Here is a 20,306-nt window from a genome sequence, read left to right as displayed (position 1 = left end):
AACAACAGGACACCACAGGCTCTCAGCCACATGGCCATTTTTGCCCACAAATCCTTTGTCAAACATTTAAGATCTTAATCAATCTTAGCTCTGACCTCCAAGCACCCACGGAAGATGGATGAGGAAGCAGGTGACCTTTCCCCTTCTCTTGTATTTATCCTGCCACAGTCGACCCATTGAAAAAACAATTGGGGCGGAACCTGTCCCCAGAGTTCTGAAGCCTCTACCAGGACTCTGTTCTATAGGCTTTCTTAGGCTTAAGATTTTTTCACCCAGATTCTCTCTTGCCCAGCCCCCACTCCAACTCATCTCACCCAATAGAAAATTGTATTTCTTTCTAAGGCATCAAGAAATGAGCAGAAATTGACCCAATGTAATTTTCAAGAGGAATAAAAGATTCACATGTTTAACTTCTTTTGGTAGGACTATAGCCCTAATATCAAAGAGAAAACAATATTACTGTAAAATGCTCTGACCCTCAACCAGCGTCCAGGCAAATAGCTATGAACTTGGGATAAGGATTATGATAAAAATGAAACCATGATAACCATGGAAGGGAATAGTTTTTATTTCCATTTATGTTTTTAACTGTCTTAAGTCATGTGAAATGAGTCACACACTAATTTAGCATTGGAAGAATTTTTTGCCATTTAGGGTTCTCTGATACCCATGACTTGATCAGAGATTGTTACTGCATAGGGGGCTGGGGATAGAGAAACCCTGTGGCAGAAGATAAGAGGTGGAAGATATTGGAGAAAGACCAAGCAAGACCAGTCTTTCCAAGTAAAGTTCTTCAAAGGTATAGTTAGAATCTCTGGAAAACTCTCCATGTATTCACTCATTCTAAAATGACTCAACAGATGTCAACTATCAACCAATAAATAGGAGGTTCTTAAGCTAAAACCAGTATGCTCAGGAAATGGACTACACCTGACTCACTCAACAATTCTTCATGGACCTTCTACTAGCTGGTATTTTATTCTGCTTCCTCCCTTCTAAATTTCAATGATTATATATGTCCATTAAAATAACCACTAAATAAGTCAATTGTCTTTCCATTCACTTTCCTTTCCATCTTTTTCTCTTTCTCCTCCAATTTGAGTTGTAAAAATGTCAGGAACCCTCACACATAGCAATGTATGAGTTATTGGACTCTGCAACAATTGGAAATCAGTGACTTTGGATAACTACTAATGGCCAAAGAGTGAACATTTAGCCGGAACTGGAAACCAACAGTGTTTTCAATGGTTCTTGGTGTGTAGAGATATATAAGTTTCTGTCTTGCAGAAATCCAAAAGATAGAATAATTTACTCTAAATATGATGCCCCGTCACTTTGCTGTGTTTTTCAATTTTTGCCATCATTGTGATTTAGTTGCCTATAAGATATGCTTATGTATTTTCTTATCAGAATGCCAGAGAGGATCAAAGATTGCAATGTGGTACAGGCTAAATAGCGGTTATTAACTCAAGGACAAACCAATGAAATGTCAAGGAATTAAGGTTTTAAAGGTATTTCAGATATGGTGTTTAAATGCAAATTAGTTTCTTACACTGGGTCTGCAGAAACAGTTGACAGACAACCTTTTTCATTATTTTATAACGAAATTAAACAAGATCTGAAAATAGTTACCTCCCCTAAAAGAAAAACTAGCAACACCTCAGGAGAGTTGCATTTTTTAAACACCTCATCAACTACTATGAGCTATAAAAGTCAATTTCAATACATTTCTATGATCTGAGTCCTTTTTTTTTGAAAGCCAGGAATATTGTCTGACTCTCAATCAATTGGAGTGCCACACAGTTGATCAATTCTCTTCTTTTTAAGTTAGTTAAAAGATTTGAACATCTATTTGGTAATCAGCTCTCTTAGTCACCCTAATGACCAAATCAGATGAACGTGTGGCAATTCCATCTATTGCTCAGCAATGCAAAATCTGATAAGCCACCTATGGGCCAATTCTGAGTTATGCTAGACTGGAACTGTTTAGTCCTAACATCAATAATAGACAACAAAAATGAAAATCATTGCTACATATTTTTAAAATCAGTTTAGGAAAGCATTGGATAATTTTATCTTTTTGGTAACCTTTTATTCCTTTCAATGCACAGACCCAGAGGGCATTTATAAATGGATTTTTTAGTCCCTATCACAGAAGCACAATAATTATAAATAGAGTTGAATGTATATGTGTATATATATGCATATACGTATATACACATATGTATATATACACACATACACAAAATCACAGTCTTGTGTTTGAAATAGAAAGTTACAAAAACAGAGGGAGCAATAAGTTACACATACAAATTACTCAACAAAATCACCTTTAGTCATTAATGACATAAACTGCTTAGATGTCTTAGAAGGCTAAAGCAATCAAAATAAATCACAGTTTGCTGCCTATGACCACAAATTACATCAAAGAGCTCTTACCAACTTTGTACCACCTCCTCAGGGAAATAAAGAGGGTTTATGTCAAAATTAATTTTACTTAGAGGTGGTATCTATCTGTACAGAGTGGAAGTGAGTGAGCCTGGAAGAAACAGCCTTACTGGTTTGTGGTACATTTGTCCAAAGATGGATGGGGGCACAGTCATAACAGACAAGCTCCTCAGAGTGGGTCCATCTTAATCAACTGAGCTAGTTGAATTGGAATGACCCAATCATCTCATCATATCTGACTCTAGTCATACATTAACACATGTCTACACACGTGTTGGTGCTTTGCTACTTCACCAAACATTCCTACTAGGAAAACTGTGCCTCAAGAAATGAGTGCCCTCTCTCTTTAAGTGAGGATCAGTCAAGTGTATCTATTGCTTCAGTGGGTTCATTTAAATTGCATAGGATACATCAAGCCAGTTCAGATCTAAGAGGCTGTTAGCAAATGTGTTTGACCTTCTGCTGATTATAGCAAGATCATTTGTTTTGTCAGAATTATAAACGTCTTAGCCTTGCCACCTGGAGCTTTTGGACTTGCTCATTAGACCCCTCTGTCCCACTGCATCCCACAGGGGCTGCTAATTACTGGCTTTACTCCATTTAGTCTCATCTCTGATTTAATTATGTGCACTAAGCTTTAATGAAAAGTACAATATGGCTGTTCCTACCTTGGCATTCTCCATTTCTCTCTTCATGCCCAGCATTGCATAGACAGTTGCCAATGGGTACCAGCCATTCACCATCTGCCCCACAATACATTTTTGGCACATCCTTCTCTTCAGAGTTGTTGACACAAGAGCCTCGAACTTCCACTAGGGAGGATGTATCAGCCCCAGTGATGGTGTCTGGAAATTGAGCCAGATTTCGAACTGTCAATGGGCACTTCTTATAGAAAACCCGAACAGACACTAGGGCAATGCAAGCTCCGACATCCTGAAAAGCCAAGTAGAACCCTTTCTTGCTCAGTGGCCCCACATCTCTTATCTCAGTGTTCAACTTCATGATTCTGTCACCAATGTCCACTTGAGTGAAGCTCTCATCAGCAGCAATGGTGTCAATCTTGGCAAACTGGCTTTCTCTGATAAAGCGCTCTTTGTCATTGTTGGATTCATAGTAGTACAAGTTAAAAGTCTCTTTGCAAGTTCCCATAACTCCTGGTAGGCTATTGCAGTCCCTCAGTGTGAATTTAATTTCAATATACACCCTCTGAGCCCCTTCCCGGGGAATCCAATCAGTTCGTAACCAGTTGTTTTGGCTAGACTCCATCACGTTGCAGACTTGGTAAGTACGGATTGGAGTGTTTTTCTCATCCATAATGCTCACTTCTTCCCACTGTGAATATCCAAAGAGAAACAAACCCAATGAAAATTTACATCAAAGCATTACTTGATAATTCTTCCTTCCTCTAATAAGATCCTAATTTTATTTGTTTCCAAAATCAGAACTACTAAAAGATGAGTATACAAAACCTGAGAAATACAAAAACCAATTACAGAAGTCTCTCATGAGAAACACAATCAGAATCAGTTATAAGATATCTTGGTGGCAAAGCATTTTTTTCATTGGTTCTATTTCTTGAATAAGAGCCAAAAACTCAGGTACTCCCATTTATGGTGAGTTTATTGTCTGTGAGTTCTCCACAGTTATTTCTGGTGGTCTAGCAGCCTCCAGTTCACCTATTACAACAGTCTCAATTGGAAGTGGCAACAGTTCAAATTTGCTTATAAATGAAAACCCAGTAATGTGTATTGTTTCAACAATTGAGCAGAGACCTGCAAATTAAGGACAGGAAGAGTGTAGCTTGCCAAAGGAAGACAATTATCAGTTAATTAGTAGAACTCCTGTCAGAACTTTGCTCCCTAATACCTAAAAAATGTCAGTCTTTCTTTTTGGCACAATCACTGTTCTTTAAAAAAAAAAACACATTCACACCATTCTGTGATCCCAAGTAATCCCAAGAAAATGGGCAGTCAACAGTAAAGCCAAGAATACCAGATATGGGGCCATTTGCAATGGCAGTTCTAACTTTAAAACCATTTGTTCCTATAATCATCATGTATGTTTGTTTATTCCTTTTGAAATTTCAGAAATCCAGAAGTTTTAAGAAAGGAATATGGCATTGAACCCATTTTATTTCACTCTAAATCTGCCTTGAAGAGTGGAAAATAAACTAGCAGATGGAAATTATGTCACCAAGAATAAGAAAATTTAACAAGAGTGGGAGCCGTGACATGCAGCCTGAATTTGATGTGCCTGGAAAATCTGCTTGGTCCTATTTGTTATTCAAAGGATTAAAGATCTAGAGACTATATCGTTCAGCCCCTTCAGTTCATGGAAGAGGAAACCGAAGCTTAGGAAAGGATTGCCCATGGTCACACAGGTCATGCCAGAGGTAGGATCTGCACCCAGGTCCTTAGACTTCTGAGAGAGAATTCTTCCCATTGTACCACAGATATCCTTTACCACTTGTTAAAGATGCTCCTCCCTCTAGAGGGATAGGTTTGGAAGTGTAATAGGCTGGCAAAGCCACAAGATAGATTGTCCATCCTGATCATCCATTAACATCAAATCTACTGAATTTCTACAGACCTGACATAAATCTGCCAGAGTAGCAACAGAGGAATATCACTAGAAGGAAAATCGGTGACTTTAAAATGAGTATTACATAATAGTTCCACTTCAACCTTCATTTTGCTCAAGGAATTATATAAAATTATTACATATCTTCCAGAGGCATCCCCAGAGATACTATTGAATATTACTAGTGGAGAAAATGTATTAGCTATACATGAGAGAGTTCATAATAAATAAATTCTTTATTTTGTCTGCTACCATTGACAAAGTTGGACTGGGGGAGCTAGGGCCAGGGATGAAGTAAGTATGCAGTATGAATCAAAATCGATTTTCTTCCTTCTAATTAGAAAGCAATTGCCAGTAATTTCCTTTATTTGGGATAATAGTTGATGAATCCAACATATGACCCCCCCCCCAGAAATATTCATAATTTCCTTTATTTGGGAAAATAGTTGACAAATCCACATATAATCTCCCCTCAAAAAATATTCACCAAGTTATTCCATCTCAGAGCGAATATCCTAAGCTAAACTGAGACACACGGGTTTTGTCTACACAGTATGAAACAGGATATCTAAAGCCCCAAAGTGGGCTTTTTCCACTGATGCTTCCTGCTTGACTAACTACATAGCTCAAATTAACTGAGCCACTGACAAACTCCCCATTCACTGCATCCTAGGGTATACAGAGCAAGACCATGAGTGGTCAGCTCTTTTAAATGAGAATTGCTCCTGAATGAAGTCCTGTGTTAAAAGGATGCCATGGAGATTAGGTTCTGTAGGATTGGTCTCATATGAAGGTGGGAGAGAATAAGGAGTCTCCCATGACCTATGATGATTTGCTTGGTGTTTTTTCCAAAATGTTCCCTTGTTAACAAAAATCAATCAGTGCGGCTTTATGGTAGTCACTATTATCCCAAGGTAACTATATTTCAGATTCCCAACCAAACAAAAAGATATTAAATGTTATAAATAGTAACAATAGTAATAATACCTGACTTTATATTACTTTATGTAGCACTTTAAGGTTTGTATATCATTACATATGATGATCAGTTAAAAAAAAGTTAGCTTTAACTATTCAATTCAACCTATTTGAACTTGGGAGCATTAAACTTTTTCAACTATGAAATTTAGAGAAAATAGTAAATTAAGTTTATAAGTCAGAATATTAAATGTACTAGGGTTACTCTGCTTGGGAATAGGTAATGGTATATAATTCATAAGTTTTATCACCACCATTTCATAATAACATAATAATGTCAGACATGTGAAGAATTGTCTATGATAAACCCATAAGGCAGTTCTGCAGTATACACGTTTATCCAGGAATAGTTTTCAATATATAAATAAATAAACTATCATACTTTGAAAAAAAGAGAGAGAAAATTTTCTGTCTACAAAAACTGGCCAGGATGCTCTTTCAACAATTCTGGAAAAGAAAAATTGAGAATATATTAATTTGCAATATAAACTTGTAAAGAACCAGACAGGCTGTAGAGTAGGCTCTAAAATTTGCCACTAACTGGATTAAAGTAGGCCACATGTACAGGGATTTAGTGAAATGTCAGGTCCAACGTAAAACTGTAGGCATTCCCTCCTCAAACTGGAGAATAGCTTTCCATAAGGAAAATCTGGCAAGTGAACATGATTAATAATTCACTGACACCTTCCATCTTCAATTTTACTGGTAGTTCTCATATATTTTAATCTACAGAGAAGTACCCCTGGTGCAGCCACGAAAGTCTATATGAATCAGTGACCTTTCCAGGGTATAGGATTAACAAGAAGCCTGACTCTCACTGAGACAAAGCTGTACCTTTCTCCACTGTCAAAGGATGAGGGCAATTGTCTACAATCAACAGTGAATACAGCCTGTCTACACTTCCAGAGACCTGCCAATCACAGGGTCCCTTTAAAAAAATAGTTTCGAGGATATCTAGTATTTTTCAGCATAAAAACTACTGAAAACTGCAATCAAGTTCAGACTTGAAACAAAACAAACAAAAAGATGAGGCAAACTAATATTATGTTATTATTTGCCTCAGATGGTCAAGTCAAATTTCTGCTAGTATAAGGGCCTTTACAAGGCAGCCTAAAATTTCTTCACCTCTACTAAGCATTTCTTTGCCTTATTTTTGGAAGGAGAACATATTCACCTGCAATAGCTCCTATAAATCTTTTTCCTTATAAATCACTCAAGTGTTTGTTCAGCTCATGGGTGTGTGGCACCATACTGGGGACTAGTTCTTGTATTTTGCTCAGTAAAGCCTCTTAATCTTGCAACCCCATTATTTTCAATCAGCGAATCTTAATCAGAATACTAAGAGCGTTAGGCAGGGTCATTTGTTTAATTTCTAAAGGATTTGAGAGTTATTTTAATTTGGCAGGAGCAAGATGCACAATGCTGACATATTTCAAAGACTGTTTCCTAGGATTAATAATTAAGGGGGGATGGGGAAGGAGGAGGAATGTTGCCATTTGCCTATTTTCATTTCTTACATCTTCAGATGCAGGCAGTGATCGGCAAGTGCTACATATACTGAGACAAATTAACAGTGAATATTTGCACCGAAGATGAGGTCTCTCCTACTTAACCAGCAATCCCAATAACCCCTATGACCTTAGACTACAAATTCTCTAACTTTTCACATTCGCCACAAACAATGCACAAACCCAAGCTGTTAGGTTGTTTCTGTTGAAGACAAGCAATGCAACTGGCCTGCCATCAGATGGCTGGCTTTCCCACAAAGTACAGAGGGAAACACCAATGATTGGAGGTTGTGATATGGAGGTATGACCCTTTCACAATGTATATCAGAAATAGACTGGTTTGCATGGAGTAAGAACTGCCTTCTCCTTCATCTATCTTTATTCATTTTCTTTATCTGGAAATAACACAATTGCTCCAAAGTTAACCCCTGTTAAGGTCTTCCACGCTGTAACAGAAATAGGCATAGATTCCAATTGGGTCCCCAGATCATGTTTCTTGTCGGTATTTTAGTTTTAAATAGGCATCTAAGTCCATGCCTCAACCAGTCTCCTAATTTTGAAACCCCTTTCTGCCCTTTTGGTTTCTAGTTCTTCCATGACAGAGTTATCCAAGGGGAGTATAGGATTTCTCCAACAAAGCCTAATTCACTTCATAGGCCATGGAGGAAATCTGACCTCCTCACCACAATCAACAATAATCGGGCCATTAGGACTCTCCAGAAACTTACTAATCACTCTTTAAAAAAAAAAAACCCTCTTTTGATCAACTCCCCATTCAAAACTTACCCCTCCTTCCAAAGGGCTGGCTATCCACCCAAGCTCTCCCTGAACCGATCTGGAATCCAATAAGGTAACTGCAGAAAAACAAAGCAAAATAGATTAATTTCCAATCACTAAAAGCCAATACTACAGAAACTATTTGCTTGAGCGTTTCCATATGTGAGGAGGGTAAGCACATCCAACTCTGATCTAAACCCAAACTTTGTTTCACTTATGTAAATAATCATTATTCACTTGATCTTCTCCCCCCTTTAAATCTGCAGGTTTTTATTTATTTAACTTGCCTAGCAGTTAAAATTCCTTCCAAGGACTCTGTTAATCCACTTGGTTTTAAAGATAAATGTAGAATTCAAAATAAAATGAGAAGACAATATGAGGCAATTAAGCTCCAGAGTAAAATATGAAGATACCTGTGAGTGGCATTGGATGGAATTATATTTATTTTCACAAGTTTCAGGTGACTATATAACCTAACTGCCTGGCAAAGTCATAATTGAATTCTTTATGAGATTCCCCCAAGGATCATAAAAGACTAAAGGATCTTTTTTTGTTGTTGTTGGTTTTTTTTTTCCTTTCTGTCCTCCTTTTCTGCTTATCACAAATAAAACTACATGGCACGAATGTGGGATAAACTGATTTTTGAAAATAGCAAAGTTTCAAAGGAAAGATGCCTGATGTGTTCCAGAATCATAGCCAAGTATGGAGAATAACATAGTCTATGGTCTCTTGGTGGAGATGGTTTGGTGTTACTGCCTTTGTTTTTCCTTTCACACCTCCGAAGGGAATTAGAGTTTTGAATTTTAGGTATATACAGTAGTATCTAACGGATTTGATGTGCTTCTGTCACCTTAACTCAGAACTGTAAAGCAGGGCGCTATGAGACCACAGAAGTATGAAAGACGTTCTTTTTGGGGGGCAACAGCTAAGGTCATTTACCTTTATGACATTGAGAGAATCCCAATGAATTCCTAATCCTCTATCTTCATTCCCTTTCCCACAGTCCCTGCTGATCTGGAGGCCCAAAGAACCACTAAAAATGGACCAATGGCATATTAACTTGATCAGCAAGGCCATTTAGAATGGGGTGAGGGATAACAATTCCCCGGAATGGGTACGATGAATCCTTCCTCACTCCAACACCGCCCCCTTCCCATTATTCCGAATCCTTCCCTCCCCAGTGGTCCCCCCTTCCCAAATCCATCTAGTTATAATCAGTATTTCTCCTCCTTTTCTTCCTATGGAAGGATTGGAATATCTTTGATCTGTGGATTATTTTAAAATGTAACCGCCATCTCCCCAGCGGTCCCCCACCCCCCGCCCCAGCACCTAGATTTCCCTCCACCCTTCCCCCACCTCCGTATCTTTCTTCTCTCCCAAGAGAAAAGCATGCTACATCCATTTGGATTAATGTAAGGTGGATTAAGGAAACAAAGGGAACAATGAGACCCAATTTACAAAAAAAAGGGGGGGGGAAGAGAGGGTAAAAAAGGGAGAAAAGGAAACGTGATGAGAATCAAAAGAAGCAACAAAATGAATTTATTGAAAAAAAATAAGGGAGTTCGCGGGGGAGGAGACATCCTGGCTTCTCCCTACTGCAGCTACGTCGGTGGGTTTTGGCTACAGCTATTTCACCCCAGCTCCAAGTTTAGATTCTCTAGGCACCCTAGCCCCATGGCTCCCCTTCCTTTCCCCGACAAAATAAGATAAAATAAAATAAAATAAACGGAAAAGAAAGCAGAAAGGAAACGGGCTCTGCATTTGGTGACAAACAGGAATACAGGAGTCTCCCGGGACGCACTATCAAGTTCACGAAGTAGCAGAGGGAGCGCACAGGGCCTGATGATTATCTGCTGCCTCCCACACCTGACAAGATAACTGAGAAGAGTAGGCCCTGGGTGATCCCGGTGATCCGGGGGACAGAGATGAGCTAGTAGAAACATCTTTTCCCCCTCATAGACAGTCTTTCTCTGTAGTCAGGTGTGTGTGTCTCTGATCTCCAGCCTCTCTAGTTCTGGGCATCCATCTACTTCGACAATTTCGTCGCTGAGACTACGTTGTTTTCCCTTCATGCTGAGTTAGGATCGGAATGCATAGATTAGAGATAGATCGATCTATCGACAGATCGATAGATATATATGATAGCACACGCACACAAGAGCGCGCGCACACACACACACACACACACACACACACACACACACACCCCTTTATTGCCTCCCTGGTTAGGAAACCATCCTAATAAATTAACCCAGTTTCTTGGACAGCACAGATGCGCTCGCTGCAGACGCGCTTAAAATGAGCGGAGAAACAGCTCAGTCCCTAGCTGTCTTAAAGCCTTTCTTTCGGAACTAAGACGCCACCTCCAGGGACGCTCGCAGGGAGGGCCGCAGAGGGAAACCCTACAATCTGTTGGATTCCAACTTGCGTTTTCCTTCCCCGAGAGCAGAAAGAATTATTTTAGCGGAGGAATAAGAGAGCTTCCGGACCGCCAGTGCCAGGAGCGCATCCAGGAGTGTAGGGGGAACCCAGAGTCTGAGGCACGTCCCTGAAAAATCAGGTCACTAACAACCTATGGTTGGCGCAGCCGCCGCCGTGCTGCTGCAACCCCGCAGCCTTATTTCTCCGGTTTAAAAAAAAAAAGGAAGGAAGAAAAGAAAATAGCTCAGAGATAGGGAAAAAAAAAAAAAAAAACAAAACTTTAAGACAGCAGGAGCAAGGGATGAAGTCTCAGAAGAAACAGAATTCCCGCACCCCACCCCTCTCCAGCCGCTGGACTTGCATCTCTCTCCCACCACTAACTCGCGATCCTTTGCACAACTCTCTTCTAGGATCTGCATGGTGTTGTATTGCACCGCTCTCCGGTGCCCGGTGCCCTGTCCGATTCTCTAGAGACACTGGCGCGAGGATGCTAATGAACTTTGGCCCATCTCACCAAACTTGGACAGACTTGCTGCTTGCACCCACCGAGGCCCTGGCGGCGCCCGCCTGGGCTGCCCGAATCCCTCAGTTTTTCCTCTTCTCCGGCTTGCACCATCCCAGCCCATCCCATACAGCCAGGAGGATGGCTCACACTCGGACCCCAGATCCAGGATCTCCGCAATAGCCGAGCAAATCATCCTCTCTCCTCCCGTCAGTTCTCAGCGCGCGCACCCAGCGAGTTCTTACCTTCGTTGGCGGGATATATCCTAGAACCGGTGACACCATTGCAAATCCCAAACAGAAACGAAAAGAGGATGAAATAGAAAATCCCAGCCATGATTTTGTCGATGCCAGCGCCGCTCCTGCCTCTTCTATCCCAGTGGAATAAATGCTTAAGTTAGGAGTGCAGCGAGCTGTAGACATTGCCAAGGGGGAGGAGAGCAGTGACATCAAGCCGCCAGTCTGAAGAAGTCGGCCAATCGTGAGGAAGATCGCGCCGCTTAGTCTCCACCCCCGCCTCCTGCTTAAAGCCCGCACTTCTCGGGTTTCCTCCCGCTTTTGCATTTTGCCGGGTGGTTGTCTCTGCAGAGGGAGAGGCCGGCGTGTTGGGGGCTCTCAGCCTGCGGGGTTGCTACTTTAATCTGGAGTAACAATCCTGTACTCTGGCTGGCTCACTCCAGCCTAAGGGTGAGGGTGATGGAGAATAAAGGGCCGGGGTGGGGGGACATCATTAAGACTCTTTATCTCTTGTCCCTAAGTACCTGTAATAGGATTCAAAACCCCGCGAGTATGGAAAAAGGGAGCTGTTGATCTTGACAATGGATTCTTAATTGAAGAGGAAGAAGAGTGGGGACTCCCTTGCACCAATGCGATGAGGTCCCTGAAAAAAATGTTTTATATTCCCATACCCAGTTACCACCACCACTACCCCCCTTTAAAATACGCATAGCTGTTTCTTGGTGTTTGTTTCCAATCTTGATCCATTCAGTTTGCCGTGTTTAAGAGAGCTCTAGTCTAGTGGGGAGTTAAGGGGTACCCAGACAATTCTCCTTTACAATTCAATAAACGACTCCCTTCTCCTTCCCGCCCTCCACTCTCCTCCCTCCGCCCCCCCCCCCATACACATCCTTTTCTCTTCTAGGTGGAGATGTTGGTCTCCACCTCATCCAATCAGTTAAGGTAAGCGTCAGAAACAGGGATGACAATTCCCCTGTAGGTATCGACAATAGGGTGCAGGAGCCGGGAGGTGTGCATCAGGGTGAATATAGATAAATAGAGGGGGTAAAAACCAAGCACGCATAGTCAGGAAGCAGACTAGCACCAGCCGCAGCGCTCGGCCCCTGTCGCCTCCTTTTCTCAGGTGAAGTTCCAGGGAAATGAAATAAGAACATAGAGAGGGGCAAATCAGCACGTTCGCCTAATTTGCACAGTTTGGGAATAAAGAAATACGAAAGCCTGGATCCTCCGAACGAAGATGCAGTGTACACGAAAGGGTCAGGTTTCAAAGACTAGATAGATTCTCCTACTACCCTACCCCACCCTCTCATCACCCAATCACTTTTTAAAAGAAAAAAAAAAAATAGAAAGTATCTCCGTCTGGGGAGAAAGTCCTCTGATAGACTTATTCTGTTCCCTTAAATAAAACACACTTAGGCACCTGGCACATCTCAAAGCAGTGACAAGGTCGAGATCACCTAAGTGCTGTCCATTGATTCCATTGTCCAACGCCAGTTCTGCTTGGCCTTTTTTTGGTGGGTGACGGGGGTAGGGTGATAGGGCTCCCACGAAGGGCAAGATCTAGGGGCGCATTAACCTTCCAGGATTTCTTGCAGTCGTCTTTTCTTTTTTTCAGATCATCCTCCATCTCCTCCTCTAGCTGCCTCTCCTCCTATTTTTTTTTTCTTTTCCCTGGGATTTTCTCCCGAGCCTAAAAAACAGTCAACGCTAACCCCCTGAGGGCAGCAGCCCAGGGTTTTGCTGCTCGCTCTGTCTCCGGCCCGAGCTACTGCGGCTCATTTTAAACCAATAGCGCCACCTTCTGGGGAAATTCAGGCCCAGGAGGCGAGGGCGGGCGGAGCGAGCGAAGGGAAAAGAGGAAAAGAGGCAAAGCGAGAGGAGAGGCGGGGGTGCAGACAAAGACGTCAATGTGACAAATCAATGGAGAAGGAAGGGTCTTTCTCTCCAGGAGGGCATCTTTCCGCCCCACAACCTTCCACCGCAGCCCGTGCACCTCCGCGCCCCCAGGAAAAGCTTATAGCTCCTAGAGAAAAGAATGGGCAAGCATTTGAAGGACAAACTCGTGAAAGCAAAAAGGAGGTTTCTTTCCGAGAGGCAGCTGCCTGGTCTCTTTAAAGTGTGATCTATGCATGTGAATGATGAGAGAGGCAGCAGATAGAGAGAGCAGGAAAGAGGGGGGAGCCAGCCTGCTAGAACCCTTCCTTGCTTCAGTCACTGACTAAGCTTTCCCAAGTCTTTAGGAGCTGACGAATACCTGACAGCCCCTGTCCAGTGAAGCAGCCCTGGTTTCCCGTGGAGGTTCATATCCGAACCCATTTGCTCTAAAGATCTGTTCCCCCAACCCCTTCTTCTGCCTCCTTTGCACTGTGTACTTAGCTAGGCACGATTGGTTGAAGAAAGGAGTTTATATTTCAGTGACCTTCAACTTAAGTTACTATGATTACTAATTGCAGCATGTTAAAGGGGAAATAAATACTAAATTTCAATATTTTTAAACAAAGAAAAAACCTTTTAGTAAAGCTTACTTAAAATTAAAAACCATTTCTGGGTTGCCTTCAGCTCCCTGCAGGGTCTGGGGGAGAAAGACAATGGCTTTTCCTGGGCCTGTCCGTTTGACTCACTCAACAATAACCAACGCCAGACTTTTTCAAACGGTTATGTGCTTTCTCTCCTGATGAGCATTTCTATTTTTGCCTGTGTGTATTTGTTTGAAGTGGGCCATAGGCGACTGCCTGAATCCTTAAAAAATCAGGGAAATTTCTCAAACGGGTACTGACTTTTAGGAATATGCACCCAGAATATTAAAGGAAGTGTTTCCAGCCACTGCTGCCTGAAACCAATGCATCATTTAACTGTGATACACTGACTGCCTTTTTTCGTTTTCTGCTGCTTTTTCATTTTGAGGCCCCATAGCAATCTAATAATTTGGAAGGCCAAGAACCCTGCCTGGAAGAATACCTGGAACATAACTACTCCCCTTTGAAACAGCTTTGTGCTGGAGGTCAGAAATCAGCTGTTTAAAATTCCCCTGTACATCACTGCAATTGTTCCAACACAGAGAAAAGTGCTTTAACAGCCAGATTCCTAAAAATAGGCCAAGGGGGAAGATGGGAGATTTGGATTGGCCAGAGTCTAGTCCACTAGCAATTCAGAATTCCTGATTTATCAGAAAGGAAGTGTCCACCAGTGTTGAAAAAGGTCTAAAAGTATTTACCCACTAGTGCTTGTGATACAATAAATTACTGTACCTCTTTTTAAAAGAAATGCTTGAACTCTTCTATTCTTTAAATCTATTCTTTCCTCTCTATAAAGAAACACTGACCAGATATATACTCTGCCAGAAAATTGTTTGACACTTTGGATTCATCTTTGCAACAAGGTCAAATGTCCTCTAAATTTCACTTACAGGCAAAACAAAGGGAAAGGACAAGATGTAAAATATCCCCTTTAGTTTAAGTGTTGTCCAGGTTCTAACTTAAAGCCCTGTCTTAGAGTCATTTAATACACACTAACCTAAGTTTACTTTAAATTTTAAATGCATTGTTATAATTTAAAGCCTAACTCAATAAACATATTTAGAACAGTAGTGTATATCCTGTTGATCTACAATCGTAAGCCTAAAAAGGAAAGTGAATTTAACCCATGGATTATTAATAATAGAACAATGAACAAGAGATTGGTTCAGTCTTGGTCAATGAATGAAAACCATGACTCCTTTAGGTAACTTCCTTATGGCACTGTCTCTTGATCAGAAAAATGTTGCACAGGAAAAGGAAAATCTTTAATTAATCTTGATTCTCTCCCTCCACAGAAAGAGGTCGTTTTCTGAAGTCTAAGAGTGTCAAATGCATTCTTCTCACCCTACTGTGGTAGAGGAAGATGATTTCTCCCCCCCTGCAAGTAAACCCTCAAATTACTTCCTTCCATTGATCTGTGGGAACCCAATCACCCTATGAGTATTATATAAAATAGACCTGCCAAAAGGTTCCAAGACTAGAACTTTCACAATTCTTCACTTCTGTCTCTTCTTTTCTATATATGGATATATACAATTGGAAAGCAATGTCTCACTTTTGATTAGAACTGGCCTTATATATACAGAATGTTCCAAAAATCTTAGTGCCTTTTTTAAACTATTAAAGTTTAATATGCCTTTTTACCTTTTAAAATTATTTCACTTTCTTTTTTCATTAAGTTTACGAATAGACACATAACATTCTGCCATCTAAAGCTTGTTTTTCAACTGGGCAGAATCAGGAGATCTGAGCTCTGCCACCATCTGGCTAAAAACAGCTTTCTGTAATCTTAGGTAAGACTCGGGATCTCTTTTTCGATTCCCTTTTTCCTCAAGGGCAACTAAGTGACATAGTGGATAAAGCACATCCCTTGCAGTCAGGAGGACCTGAGTTCAAATCCAGCCTCAGATACTTACTATGTGACCCTAGGTAAGTCTCTCAACCTGTTTGCCTCACTTTCCTCAGCTATAAAATGAGTTGGAAAAGGAAATGGCAAATAATTGTAGTACCTCTGCCAAGAAAACCTCATATGGGGTCACGAAGAGACAAACATGACTAATAAACCAAAAAAAAAAATTTCCCTCATAATAACTGATTTTTCAAAGAATTTCCATTGGAACAGACCTGAGGTCATCCAATCCAAATTGTACCTGACCTAGTATCCTTTCTACAATATGCAACCTTCTGGCTTTTATTAAAAGACTTCTAGGAGAGGGAGCCCACTGCCTTCCAAGGCAGTCCAGTGAACTTTTCAGTAGGTCGAATTGGAATAAATTTTTTCATTCACATCAAATACAGATCTTCTTTGTTCTTTCCATTTGTTACCTCAGCTCTGGTTCTGTGATTTGGATTCAAGTAGAACTAGTCTAACACCTTTCTTACACAATAACCCTTCAGATACTAAAGATAATGAATCTGAATTGTTCCCCTTCTAAGGGTATAGTACTTAAAGAGTTACAAACCACTTCCCTCAACACAACTTTTTGAGATACCTAGTGATTTCAAATATTAGTGTCCTAGTTATAGAGATAAGGAAAAAAAGGCTCAAAATATTTAAGTGACTTCCCTGGGCTTGTTTTGTTTAGTCTTTTTTTTTCCAATCATGTCAGACATCTTTGTGACCCTATTTGCGGTTTTCTTGGCAAAGATATTGGAGTGGTTTGCCATTTCCTTCTCCAGATGAGGAAACTGAGGCAAACAGGGTTAATTGACTTGCCTAGGATCACACAACTAGTAAGTATCTGAGGCTAGAGTAGAACTCCTGGTACTCTATTCACTGCACCACCTAACTTCCAGGGATTATACAATCGATAAATGGTCAAAATCCAGGATTTAACCACAAAGTTGTATGATTCCAAATCCAGTATTCTTCCCATTATACTCCCATTGCCTCTCACCTGTTAAAAAACGTGGAGGTGGGAAGAGTGGTGGGGCACAAGGAGATCTCTAACATTTTTTTTTTTGCTATTTGGCAGGGCAATTGGGGTTAAGTGACTTGCCCAAGCTCACACAGCTAGTACATGTGTCAAGTGTCTTAGGCTGGATTTGAACTCAGGTCCTCCTGACTCCAGGGCTGGTGCTCTACTCCCTACACCACCTAGCTGCCCCAGATCTCTAACATTTCTTACAGCTCTGGAATTTAAGGAATCATTTTTCCAAATGAAAGGGTCTTGTTTTAAAGTGGTGAAGCTGTTTTTAACTCAAGGGACCCAAACAGCTGTACTGGTAATCCCACAGTCATCTGAGGTTGGTGTAATTCACCTCATCAGATAAGATATTCAGAGACTAGGGAGTAATGACTGGCCAACTCCTAGACATCATAGGATTGCCATAAGATCTAGAAATGGAAGGGACTGCAGAGGTCATGCAGTCCAATGCCTTCAATTCACAGATGAAGAAACTCAGTCCTTTGTCCCCAGTATGCTACCATAAATGTATGTTGAGGATAATAAGGCCTGTTGGAATGTTTGTCCTTTTATGTTAAGTCTTTCAGCCTTATTGAGATGAAAATATCCCTAAGAGCATGACACGTTAAACCGAGTTCAGTTCCTACGCAAAATGAAAGATCTGAAAGCAGGTTTTGATAGTCCATGGGGAGAAAGCAAGAGAGCAATGGGGAGTGGAGGATGTGGCACGGGGGCGGGGGGCAAGGGGGCAGGGGGTGTCTCAGGGAGGGAGAAGGGGAAACGCAGAAAGGAAGCTGGAAGCAAATGAACAAATGCTTCTTCGTCCACAACTTTGCTTAAGATTGATTCTAAGCACAACCAAACACGCAACATGAATTCATTTTAGAGAGAGCCAAGAACTCAGAATTCTTAGAATCATTGAAAAGCTTTCCTTAGCTCTCTTTGACCCCTTTGGATTTTGTAGAGACTCCACTCCTTTCTTCAGGAAGACATAGGAGCCAATCTATGCTGACATCCTACTGCATAACAGTATGTTTTAAGACTTAGAATGGTATTTTATGAATGAAAGCCATGCCCTCAATGGAGGGTGGTAAAGTTTTAATTGGGGCCTTGCATGCATAATACCTGGCAGAATCAAACCCAGGGATAGCCATGTGGGGGTACAATGCAGATCAGACTCTGGTCTTAAATTTAAAGATATGGCTAGAGTGATTATTAGATTTACTGGGAGAATCTTTGAAACTGTGTTATTTTACCATGAAAACAAATATCAAAGTGGATTTTTTGTATGAATTTACAATGATACCTACAGTACTGTTTTTCTTTTTCTTTTGAATTATTCTGAAATAAAGAAAATTATTAGGCCTGAGAACTAATTCATGGGTATTTGGGGAGTGGCTTTTCAAGCCTTTTCAGAGAGAAGAATAATTACAACTGAACCTTAGAAGGGAGATGGGGAGAGAAAGAAAGATTATAACAGTGAAAATAATCTCTGACTTATTCCATAATGAACCAGCGATGTCGGATACCCAACTTCTTCTCTCTTCTTTCCATTACTCCATACAGTCTTTATGGAACACTTATTTTAAAAACATTTATTTTGAAACTGCAAAAACCAACATTCTAAAGATGCCTGAAAAGATACCTAATGTATTTCTTTAGGAACAAAAGCAATCCTTTAAGGAACTTCATAAATTTTAAGATGTAACTTTTGAAATGATATATTTTCTTAATTATATAGCAAGGAGGGCATAGGGAGGGGCTTCCCCACACACACAGAGAAAGGGAATTATCCTTCCTTGGTAATTTATCCGGAATAGAGAAAAGGTGTGCTCAATTAAAATCTCCCAGAACATAATAGCTATTTTGCATTAGATACTTCCCATTTTCATCAGCTACTTCCTGGGGTTCACTGTAAATCCATGAAAACTTGTTGAGAGCAGATAAACTCACATCTACCCTCATCCAATGAAATGCGAAAGTGACATTTCTCTCATGGTAGTTACCTGAGATTGGTTTATATAACAAATTGTTAATGTGGAATTCAAAGTATCCAGACACCATCTGGGGCACTAGATCAGGAAGCTAGATGGCTCAGTGGATAGAAAGCTGAGCCTGGAGTCAAGAAGACTGCAATTCCAATCTGGTTTCAAGTACTTACTAGTTTGTTACCCTGGGCAAGTCACTCAACCTCCGTTTGCCTAGGAGGCAGCTAGGTGGCTCAGTGGATAGTGTTGGGCCTCAGGTCAGGAAGATCTGAGTTCCAATCTGGCCTCAGACACTTACTAGCTTTGTGACCCTGGGCAAGTTACCCATTTACCTTAATCCACTGAAGAATGGAATAGTAAACCACTCCAGTATCTTTGCCAAGAAAACGACATGGACAGTATGGTCCACGAGTTACGAAGAGTACAACACAACTAAATGACAACAAAAGACAGTGTCTAACTTGATAGGATTTATTTCAACTACAAAATGATGAGGCATATGTACAAAATGGCACCGATCATTTCAGTGGTCTTCAGAAAAATATGTTTGGTCATTAAAGAACTTTAAAGGTCTTTGACCCCTTTAAATCTACCTTCATCACAAGCAGGAATGCAATTGAATGGAATTGAGGAACCTCAATTTTGGAAACTAGAATCTGTCCACAGGAAAATAATGACTACCCTTTATGTTGCCCATTAATACTTAGAAAGTGTTTTCCTCATAATATCCCTGGGAGGTAAGTAATAGTTGCAAGCATTATTCCCTCACTTTTACAGATAAAGAAGTAACTTGTCCATAGTCACACAGGTAATGAGTATAGTCAGGGCTGGGATATGAACTTGTCTCCTCATGCCAATTCCAGGATTCTCTACCATCTTGTAGCCACAAAGCATATAAACAAGATAACTGAGTTCAGTTGAACAACGAATTATTTGAAGGGGCGGAGGGTGGGGAATGTAATTCAGCTTATAACCAATTGTTTAACTGAATTGATTTCTTCTCACACCCATTCTCATCACATGCACACACAAAGTTCCTCCCGTAAGTTCAAATGATTTTGGTTTTTTTTTTCTTGTGTGTATTTGTGTGTGTGTATCTGTGGGTATGTGTGCGTGTCTGTGTGTGTGTGTATGTTTGTATATACAGCTTTATTTCTTTATGCTGTTGGCTACAGGAAGAATGGGTGGTCACTTTTAGCTGGCATGGGGAAAAGAGGGCTGCTGCTGTTTTATTGTTGCTAATATTAAAATATGGCCATAGGAAGAGCTAGCCCTTTAAGAGCACCTCCCATAGACTAGCCCTGACTGATTTTGAGGCCTGTTTAAGTCAGCTTTGGGCAAGTCTTCTATGCAGATCATTTATATACTGTAAAATTTCCAGTCCACATTCTGAATTCATTCCTCATGGTGATACTCAAATGCAGTGGGAACAAGGGACAGGCTGGA

The 20,306-nt window shown here is 40.7% G+C and overlaps 1 protein-coding gene across 1 annotated transcript in view; it reads right to left on the bottom strand.

Annotated features, from left to right (window-relative positions):
- Positions 1 to 11,597, bottom strand: part of EPHA4 (EPH receptor A4) — a 169,212-nt gene extending 157,615 nt beyond the window's left edge. Inside the window, exons 1-3 of the mRNA XM_036754831.1 lie at positions 11,460 to 11,597; positions 8,301 to 8,368; positions 3,117 to 3,780 (exon numbers count right to left, since the gene is read on the bottom strand). Coding sequence (XP_036610726.1) covers positions 3,117 to 3,780; positions 8,301 to 8,368; positions 11,460 to 11,550 — 823 coding nt within the window. The 5' untranslated portion in view covers positions 11,551 to 11,597. The remainder of the gene's footprint in view (positions 1 to 3,116; positions 3,781 to 8,300; positions 8,369 to 11,459) is intronic.
- Between the last annotated feature and the right edge of the window lie 8,709 nt (positions 11,598 to 20,306).

This window comes from Trichosurus vulpecula, chromosome 4, assembly GCF_011100635.1.
Source record: "Trichosurus vulpecula isolate mTriVul1 chromosome 4, mTriVul1.pri, whole genome shotgun sequence".
NCBI lineage: Eukaryota > Metazoa > Chordata > Mammalia > Diprotodontia > Phalangeridae > Trichosurus > Trichosurus vulpecula.
The sequence above is the reverse complement of the archived record's forward strand: the minus strand, read 5'-3'. Positions and strand labels throughout refer to the sequence as shown.